The 10,003-nt window shown below is 49.4% G+C and overlaps 1 protein-coding gene across 2 annotated transcripts; it reads right to left on the bottom strand.

Annotated features, from left to right (window-relative positions):
- Nucleotides 1-3,480: 3,480 nt before the first annotated feature.
- Nucleotides 3,481-8,199, bottom strand: RPL19 (ribosomal protein L19). 2 transcript variants are annotated; one of them, XM_043584283.1, is made up of 6 exons: nucleotides 7,916-8,199; nucleotides 6,874-6,980; nucleotides 5,463-5,585; nucleotides 4,710-4,830; nucleotides 4,055-4,165; nucleotides 3,481-3,685 (listed from the first exon to the last, which is right to left on the bottom strand). In XM_043584283.1, the coding sequence occupies exons 1-6, from the start codon at nucleotides 7,918-7,920 to the stop codon at nucleotides 3,562-3,564; spliced, it is 591 nt and encodes a 196-aa protein (XP_043440218.1). In that variant the 5' UTR covers nucleotides 7,921-8,199; the 3' UTR covers nucleotides 3,481-3,561. The 2 variants fall into 2 exon arrangements, with proteins under 2 accessions (XP_043440218.1, XP_043440217.1); XM_043584282.1 differs by having other exon boundaries at nucleotides 7,878-7,918.
- Nucleotides 8,200-10,003: the final 1,804 nt, after the last annotated feature.

The raw sequence follows: 10,003 nt of genomic DNA, 5'->3' as shown, positions 1-10,003 counted from the left end.
CTCCCCTTTTCACAGATGAAGAAACTGAGGCCCAGGGATATTAGGTGGCATACTCAAGGTCATACAGCTTATCCAGCCCGACCTTGCCGCTTTTACATAGAGGGACATTGAGGCCCAGAGTGGACCGGTAACTTGCCCAAGGTCACCCAGCAAATTGGTGACCAAGCCAGTCTCAGAAATCATGTCTCTTGCCCCCTGGTTGAGCTCTTTCCTTACCTGGGTCCCTCAGTGCCTTAAACTAATGAGATGGAAATAGAGATGCCCCAGGATAGTGGGCCACGGGCTCCAGGAATCGAAAGCCCACCCCCCCGTAGAGAGTGAGAGCCTTTCAGCCAAGCCTTCTACACACTCCACTTGCGTCTGCCACCAGCAGGCAGCTGGCCTGGACCCCCGCCTCCTCCCTAGCCCATTTGCCGCACTGCTGAGTACAGCAGCTTTTTCGGGTGGCTGAACCACTAACGGCGTGCTCACAGCCTGGGGGTTGGGAACAGCTGGTGCCCCCACTATAGCCTCTGCCCTCCTCTGTGCCCACTCTGGGGGTGGTTGGGCCAGCAACACCGTTGGCCTGGGGCAGAGAATGCCCAGGAAGCTACTGGTGGGGCCAGCTCACCATTTGGCTCCGTTGTCTGCCCCACACATGCCCTCCCTCCCTCCATCTCTGCCTGAGCTTAACTGGGCATATGTAGTGTGAGGCCAGACTTCGGAGAGATGCAAAAAAAAAAGGGGGAGCCTAGGAATGGAGACAGGAGGCCTAAAAGAGCAGAGAGGTGAATGCCAGAGGTCGGCGGGGAGGGGGGAGGGGGCGGTGACACAAACAGAGTGAGCCCCGCTGTGCAGCCTTACCCACCTTGCTAGCACTACTCCCTTTGGCCTTGTCCCCCTTCTCCAGCTCGTGGCCCCACAGCAGCTGCCCGGCACCTCTGCAGCGACCTACTCTGAATCATAGTCTCCCACGTCGTCGGGAGGGTCAAAGGTGCTGGTGCTCACGCGGTGCTGAGATTCTGGGGAGTCATTGGCCTCTCTGGGCCTCGGTTTCCTCCCCCAGAAATGGAGCTGGATTTGCTCAGGGAGTGTTTATCTGAGGGCCGTGAACCCCTTTAAAGGGTATGCAAAATTATATGGTGGGACTAGTTCTAAGACCTTGAGAGAATGGACCTTTCTTTCCATCAGAATTTCTCCAAGGTTCCAGGACCTGGAAGAGATCCAGTGGTTACTTTAGGGGATCGGCCTGCTAAGGGGGCCCTCCCTGACACTGCCCTAGGAAGGGGTTGGCGGCCCATGGAAAGAAGTAACCTCCAGGCCTGGGGTGAGCTTCAGAAAGAAGTGATTAAATCCAAGGCTTCCCAAGAGATAGGCTCCTACCTCCCACCTCAACTCCTTCAAAAACAACCCCAAAAGTGAGGGTTTGCTACACCTGCAGCAACCTGCGAGAGAACAGCACCATCTCCTGGTCTAGGGTGGAAACCAGCTTTGTGTTGCAAGTTTTGAACGCCCAGTGGAGGGCCCATGCTTGGGTTACCTTTTTCTCCTTCCTGTCGTCCCCCCACTGCCTGAGGGCGTGGAGGTGGGGTGGCCTTCAATGCCCTTCCTCTTGTGGCCCAGCCAGGCCTGGGAAGGAGGTGTCCGTGTCCTGCGATCCAAGCTGGGAGCTTGACCAGGACTCTTTCCCTTCAGCTTCCCCACACTTGGAACGGCAAAGGATTATGGTCAAGAGCTGATGGATAAAGTTCACACAGGTTGCTACAGTGGCAACAGGGAAGGAACCCCCAAAGCAGGTTCTGATGCATATGTGTGTGCATAAGACTCTGGGTCTTTGAGTCTGGGCTTTCCTGTCCTGGGCTACCCACCTGCCCCACCCTGTCCAGACTGGACGAGGACCCTAAAGACATAGTAGGAGGGGTCTGGTGTTCCCAAGAACACACTAGTCCTGCCTTTCTCACACAAGCGCAGATGGGAGCGTCTGCCCACACATCCCCTGACATCCCCCGCTGGCCTTCACACTGGCCCTCAGGAAAGGGGTGGAGGGCAGGAAGGAAACCGGGACAGGCATGCCAGTCCTCCCTGTGCCAAGAACTAAAGGAGATGGTCCCTTCTGTGCAACTTTTCTCCCCAGCCTAGACTCTGGCCCTCCATTTAATTGGCTGACTGATGCTTCCCACCTGGACATCTGGCCATTGTCCCTAACCCAGTTGGTTCCTTCTGACACCAGAAGTGTCACCTGCCCGGTCCCCCAAAGCTGATCAATGTCTGCCAAGTCCCATTTTACTTCAACATCTTGAATGCATTTTCCCACTAACACAAGCCTTGTGAAGCCAGCATTTCATGTGTTCCCTCATCTGCGAAGTAGAGAAGGTAATAACCCTACTTTACAATGTTATGAAGATTAGAGAATCAATAGGAGTCAGTGTAAAGTGCCTAACAGTCCTTGGCTCGCAGAGCAGATACTTTACTGGAGAATTTATTGGCGGTTCTTACTACCAGCTAAGTGGCAAAATAAAATTTACTATTTACAACAGGGGGTATGAATTCATTAAGCAACTCACAATGGCTTCAACAGGCTTTCACATCATGTGCCTTTATTTCAATTTCTGCTGAGAAAAGCTTTTTCCTTTATGCCCTGAGATGGGTATAAACCAAGACACTTAAATTTTTTTCCAGGTCATGATCTCACGGTGAGTTTGAGCCCTGTGTCAGGCTCTGGCTGACAGCTTAGAGCCTGGAGCCTGCTTGGAGTTCCGTTTCCCTCTTTCTCTGCCCCTCCCCTGCTCATATAGCCGCTCTCAAAAAATAAAACAAGAATTACTCTTTTTTTCAGTAATCTTTGTACCCAATGTGGGGCTCAAACTCATGACCCCTAGTTTAAGAGTTGCATGCTCTTCCTACTGAGCCAGCCAGGAGCCCCCAAAAATCCTTTTGGTAGGAAAAAAGTTTAGAAACTGGGATGCTCCAAAGACCTCGAGGTCTTTTGGGGAGCTTGGGATGGGGTCGGCAGTTAAAGTCCAGGTGGCATAGATTCTGGGCTGGTGGCAGCGGAGTTCTAGCATAGACTTCAACCCCGGACCCCAGGGCACAGTTGGCAAGTGCATGCATATTACTTTCTGATGACTTTGTTTAAACAATGTGACAATTGATGTCACAACTTCTGTTGGTTCCCCATCAACATTTTACACCACTTCTGACATGTCCCCCACTGCCTGCCGTGAAGGGCAGTTTTCAAGCACAGGATTTTAGAGGCTTGGGTAGAAGCCATTCTTCCCCTCCCTTCAGATTAAGCCCTATACTCAACTAAAACAAGATAAAAACAAAAAACCCTCTCTCCCACAGATGGAGGGACACAAGCACAACCAGATGCTGGGAGTCAAGGAAGAAAGGAAGCAGGCACCCAGGAAAGGCCGGCATCCCAATGCTCAGTGGGGTTAGTTCTGACCCTCTAAATAGTGAAGACCAACCACACGGCCAAAAACTCCGGAGGCAGAGACAGACAGGTAAAGATTTGTTTTATTCAAGAACTGATCTGTGTTGCTGCCAAAGTCACTATGTACAGACAACAGAGAGGAGATTTTATTTCTTGGTCTCTTCCTCCTTGGACAGAGTCTTGATGATTTCCTCCTTCTTGGCCTGGAGCCTCTCTTCACGGCGCTTGCGTGCTTCCTTGGTCTTAGATCTGCGGGCCTCAGCCTGGTCACTGGATGATGGAAGAGAAAAGATGGGTCAGTTTGAGAATGAATGAGCTGCTCAGTATACAGAAGCACAGGCCCAGACCTCTCCCTTTGAGCCTAGTCAGCTTGAGGAATGAGTCATCAGGGCCACCAAGAGCTCCTGCTTCCACTAACCCAGTCCCTACCCTGCAATGATGGTAGGTGATGTAGGGAACAGAGGAGGACAGATTTCTAACACAACAGCTATGATCTGGACAGACTGCTGTCTGACAGACAAGCTGTCAAAGCAAGTCAAAATTATGCATTAGTGTATTTCAAATGTCTCAGAAGAACCTTTGTAATAAAGATCAAAGAACCTGCCCCCACGACAGAGGCCAATTCCTGAAAAAACTTACGCCAGAAGCTTCTTGCGAGCCTTGTCTGCCTTCAGCTTGTGGATGTGCTCCATGAGAATCCGCTTGTTTTTGAACACATTACCCTTCACTTTCAGGTACAAGCTGTGATACCTGCAGGGTGTAAGCGCAGAGGCTCTGGTCAGTGATGGGATCAGAGGCTGGCCCGGCGTCTGCTCCTCTACACCAAGTCCCTAAGTATGCAAGGTTCCTTTCCTCTCTGTTCTATACGGACTGTTTCCCCCAAACCAAGACTTTTTGTGCAGTTTCCAGATACAAGAGGTTGCCTGGCAGGTAAGTTCAATTTTTGGGCTATTCTGATGGTGTGTGTTTTGGGGGAGGAGGGGGTAGGCAGATAACAAAGGACAGAATGGAAGAATTTTTCTTAAAAAGGCCTAAGACAGGAGTGCCTGGGTGGTTCAGTCCGTTAAGCATTCGACCCCGTAATTTCGGCCCAGGTCATGGTCTCGAGGTTCGTGGACAAAGCCCCATAGGATTCTCTCTCCCTGTCTCTCAAAATAAACATTAAAAACATTAACAAACGTAAGACACGGCTCCCTCCCCAAGGCCAGTGGAGGCAGATTGCGGGTCTGTTCAGAGAACAAGCTGTCAAGAGTACCAAATGAGTCTCAGTGGGCCAAGAAGAGGGTGTGCTTACATGTGGCGGTCAATCTTCTTAGATTCACGGTATCTTCTAAGCAGCCGGCGCAGAATCCTCATCCTCCTCATCCAGGTTACCTTCTCAGGCATTCGGGCATTGGCAGTACCCTTTCTCTTACCTATAGGGAAGAGAAATTAAGCCCACTGTAGTGCCCCTGGGTCTCAAGTCCATTACTAGAGCCAGCTGACCGGTCACAAGGACAGCTACCAATTTCTAATAGACTTTATAATTCACTCAGTCATGTGGCAAGTGCCCGAACTCATTTTCAGTACTATTAATTCCATTTTACAGATAATGAGACTAAGCATTTCTTTCATTTATTCATTTTAAGGAAGCCTCAACAAGGCTACTATTCCCCATTCACTTGGTGCATAACGTGTGTATGACAGGGTATGCACCAAGGCAGTACGGTAAGTTAAAGGCGGTGTGACCTTCACCTCCTTAAAGTATCCTAACCCTAGAAAGTAGTTTTAGAATTTGCTGGGCAACGTTTTCAAATACCCAACAGAATCCTTGGCATAGTGTAGGGGCTCAATGAACAGGACCTCTTTTTACTAATACCTTCAACTCCAACACTATCGTCAACTTTCTGATTTGCACACAAAGAAAGCTCACCAAATATCAAGGAGTAAGAAAAGGGCTTAAGAGGAGACAAAACGGGGCGGGGGCGGGGTAGACCCTGGATATAGCTCAGTCTAGACTCAGGCAGCTCTAATTTGAGTCTTGGAGAAAGGGGAAGAACACACTTACCAATGCCCATATGTCTGCCCTTCCGGCGGGCCAAAGTGTTTTTCCGGCATCGAGCCCGGGAATGGACAGTCACAGGTTTCCGGATGATCAGCCCATCTTTGATCAGTTTCCGGATCTGCTGACCTGGGAAAACATAATGTATCTAGTCAGTGTGCTGGGGCCTAGCCCCAAGAATACCAGTCACGATCCAGAGTCCAAACAGGACAAGCCAGGGACATCGCTCACATCCCTGGCCCAGTGGGCTCAAAAATGATACAAATACTAGAACTTCTGCTTGTTTCTCTTCTGTTAAGATTCCCCCCCTATCTCTCGAGATGTTTTACAGCACACTCAAATTTTATGTACTTAGGGACGTGTGATCAAAAGTGTGCAGATATGGCCTAGTCCTTCAGATCCTGTCTCAACTATTACCCACCGTTCTGAAGATTAGGATATTTTGAGCACATAGCACAATGCCACAAATTCAAACTGGTTAAGGAATTCCCTGATATTGACCAACCTTCTTTGCTTGACCAAACTTTCGTCAGGCTCCCAAACCACCTCCTAGGCCCACCTGTGCACTTCCTTGTAAATTCTAGTTTTTTTAAGAAGCCTGCTTAAGTCAATTTAATTAAGCAGAAGCCCCTACCCCTGATAGCAGATCAGTTTCTTCATCCACCAACAGTTCCTAGGCAATGCTTGATCATCCCGGCCTGGTCTTTAGCAACAACCCAGTTAGCTCAGTTTAGCCAGAATCCCCCTTGACACTAAGGTTTCCTTTTAATAATCTTCCATACACTGACCCTCACAACACCGTCTTCGCCATGAATTCCTACTTGACCATGCTATGTTCAGATTGGACAGCAATCTGTCCCCCAGTGTAAAATCCCACTGCAGTGGTCCTACACTTGCAGCAATGGTCCTGAATAAAGCCTGCCTTACTATCTTTAACCAAGATCGTTGAACACTTTTTTCTGCAACAATGATTACATGGAAGTAATGTGGGTTATGTTGCTATCTGCAGGAATGACACCTGTTTAACTGCCTTGAATAATCACATGCCACGCGGCCTTTGCTAAAGCCTGAGGCCCCAGGTCTGCCCAACCCATCACTTCATCGTTTCTCTGGCCATCTCTACTCCCAGTCCTTGTACTGTCTCCTCAAAACTCCTTCACGTAGCTGTAAAACAGAATATCAACTCTAGCAATAGTCATAAATACGACATTGGGTTGTTTCATTGACTTCTATCCTGTCATTCTGGCAAATGGCAGGGACAGGACCTCTGGCATCTCCAAATTTCTTGGACCCTCCATTTTAGAAAACCCCAGACTATGAGCTTTCCTAGGTTTGTTAAGAGTCAACACGATCGTGAAATCTTTCATCTCATAAAGAATGAGGAAGGGATAAGGTGAAGAAGATCCCAAGAACTCACGGGAGTTGGCATTGGCGATTTCATTTGTCTCATTGGGATCCAACCAGACCTTCTTTTTGCCACAGCGGAGGACACTGGAGGCAAGCCTCTTCTGAAGCCTGAGCATACTGTGACAAACAGAAAACGCTATCAGGCCCTGGAATCCATTCCAGGGCAAAAACGAGCATCCCCAGCAAGACCTGCCTTCCAATCATTTAATGTTGTGAAACGTACAACATGGAAATGGATGATGTGCAGGCTCTCAGTATTCAGGGCAAACATCTCTTTCTCCAACCCCATATTAAGTATCTTTCCTATAGCAAGACCTTTGTTAAACCCTGTGCTGGGCATTCCTGTGGGGCAACGGGCTGTCCTGGAATGAAAACAAAGCCCAAGCTATTCCATAACTTTTCTGCCTCCCTCAGGCTTCTCCTCTGGAAAAAGAGGTAAAACCGGATAAAATTGGATGAAGAGGGGGCCTCTGCCCTTCCTGGACTGAGCTCTAAAAACAAGCGTCTAATGTGAAAAGTCCGAGGCCGGTGTATCTGGTTTGCTAATCCTTTGCTTCTTGGGCCAGTTTTCGTCTTACCACAGTAATAAACTTATGTTCTGCTAGCCTTAAGAGTTTTCTTATGTACCGTCCATGGGGTGGAAGGCGTTAAAGTGCTAGGGATCGCCTCACTCCAAGCAGTCTTGAGGCCCGCGGCCTACGAGAGACGTGTCCTACGTCACATGGAAGCAGAGACCGGCTCCGATTCGGGGCACCCAGCTAGTAAGGTGACCACAGCCTAGTCCCCGCCGCAGCCCTTCCTCTGCCTGCGCAGGTCACCCGCGATCCGTATGGGGCACGGGGCCCTCCCTCCCCGCGGCCTAGAGTTCTCGGGACGCTCTCCCCCATCTCCTCGAGGCCGGGGCCTAGTGTGCTCCGGCCTAGCCCAAGCTCCGGGACCGGCTGCTTCAGGGCAGCCTCCACCTCATCTCTCCCACCCGGGGCCGTGGAAGGAAGCCCTGTCGCCCTCCCGCACCTCGGATCAGCTAGAATCAGAGGCCCACGCGCCCTCACCTCATGGCTGCGGCCGCAGCGCCGAAAGGAAAGAACTCGCTCTGGCCAGGCTCCTCCCATTATCTGTGAAGGGGAGAGCCCATCCCCTGCTCCGCTTTCGCCATATTCCCCTCCGGTCCTTGCATCTCCTGCCACCCTAAACTTACTCTTATCCTCTGTGAATACCGAGATAATACAAGCGTAATCTCGGGAATCTGTTTTAAACTTAAAAACATACAATATATACCCTCTCGGTGAGGCAAAGTGGTATAGCCCGACTTCCTACTAGGCATGCGCAGCAAGCGTACCTGATCACGTGGGTAATGGAAGCCGGAAGTTACGACTGGATGGGCGCAGGCGGGTTGTAGTTTTGCTGGAGTGGCCTATTCTTTGCCGGCGTCCTGGATTCTCAGGAATGATGTTTTATTAGCGAGGCGGGGCGGGGCGGAGGGGGGGGTTGGAATTAGTGAATGGAGTGAGAGAAGATAACGAGCGTAGAGATCAGTTAAGAGAAACCTTTTATTCACTGTCGCAGTACACTGGGAACCCGTGCAGCACAGGGTAGATCACCAAAGACACTAGTTTATGTTTTTGCGCCACTGCAGTCCTTTATCTCTTAGTGTTTCAGTTTGCTCCTTTGTAAAGTGTACGTAATCCTAATATTTCTGTCATCCCTTGTGAAAACCATATGAGTTAATTTGCAAAGGAGGACATGAAGACAAGCTCCTTGGTGATGGGAACCAGTCTTGTTTGGCTCACACTGTACTACAGGAGGCATGGGGCTCTGCATATAGTAAGCATTTGAGAAATGGTGCATTGGCTGAGTGAATGAATACTTGTGAAAGTTAAAAAAAAATGGAATGACAGGGACATCCATAGTTCTTTTCTCCTGCTCTTAAACACCCAATGCAAAAACCCGAAGAGAGTATTCTAGGGTTCAAGAAACCTAGATTTGAGTCCTGGGTCTAACTACTTGTTTGGCTCTAGCTAATCACCCATCTCTATCATTTGAACTTTCCTGGTTGCTAAAGAGCTGAGGAAAGAGAGGAAGAAAAGCAAAATTTATGCCACTTCTTCAAAACAACACAGTTGATGTCATTCTCATTTTACAGCCGAGTGAGGTAGAAGAGATTGAAAATCCAGGTCTTTCCAAATTCAGTATTCATGCTTTCTCTCTCATACCAGGTTCTCTTGTGTCCAAGGGACAGATTAAACCCCTGCTTAGGGTTGGATCTGTTCATAGAACAACGCTGACGTACTTCATCCTTACTCACCCTCAAAGTAATGTGATCAGAGAAATGACTTAACCGGCCATCCACTTGTAGAACCCAGGGTGAGAAGGAGTCAGTGTATTCCACAGTTTCTCCTCCAGCAGGAGACAGCAGGCTGGCCTTTATATTCAGGTCACTGAACCTGGGCAAATCTTGTCCATTCTCCTTCTCATCTCCCCTCTTTGAGGAGCAAGGAGGGGATAGAGAGGTAACAGTTCCTCCTGTCATGATATGACAGACCTCTGTTCAGCGTCTTACAGCATCTCCAAACATCTAAGGAGTCCTCATTTAATTTCATTCTCCCTCATCCTCCCAGTAATCCCAGGTGACAAAGACACCACAGTATGGGCAACCCCATTTTACAGAAGTGTAGTGACTTTTCCAGGGCCACACAACCAGAAATAGCCTGAGCCAAATTGACACTAGAGTTTTGTTTTGTTTTTCTTAAACTTACCTCTATGCCCAATGTGGGGCTGGAACTCACAACCCTGACATAGAGTCGCATGCTTTACCGACTGAGCCAGCCAAGCACCCTAACACCAGAATGCTTGCTAGAATCCCCTAGTCCTCTTCTCTCCATAGGTAGTGGTGGGTGGGGTCCAGGCCTTGGATATTTGTCCCCAAATCGAGGATGAAGGGGGGAGAATTCTAGGTCAAAAGTCACTAGATCTGATTTTAGCTACTTTGCTCTCTCAACTCCGCATTTCTTCCTACCCTTTCCTCTTTTTTTCCAAGGAGCAGGGACCTTGCCTTCTGGAAGGTCTGGGGGGATTCTAGGGACTAGGGCAGAAAGACCCCTGGGTCTCTGGGATTTCTTGTCTGTGATGGGGACTCGCTT

Source organism: Prionailurus bengalensis, chromosome E1, assembly GCF_016509475.1.
Source record: "Prionailurus bengalensis isolate Pbe53 chromosome E1, Fcat_Pben_1.1_paternal_pri, whole genome shotgun sequence".
NCBI lineage: Eukaryota > Metazoa > Chordata > Mammalia > Carnivora > Felidae > Prionailurus > Prionailurus bengalensis.
The sequence above is the reverse complement of the archived record's forward strand: the minus strand, read 5'-3'. Positions and strand labels throughout refer to the sequence as shown.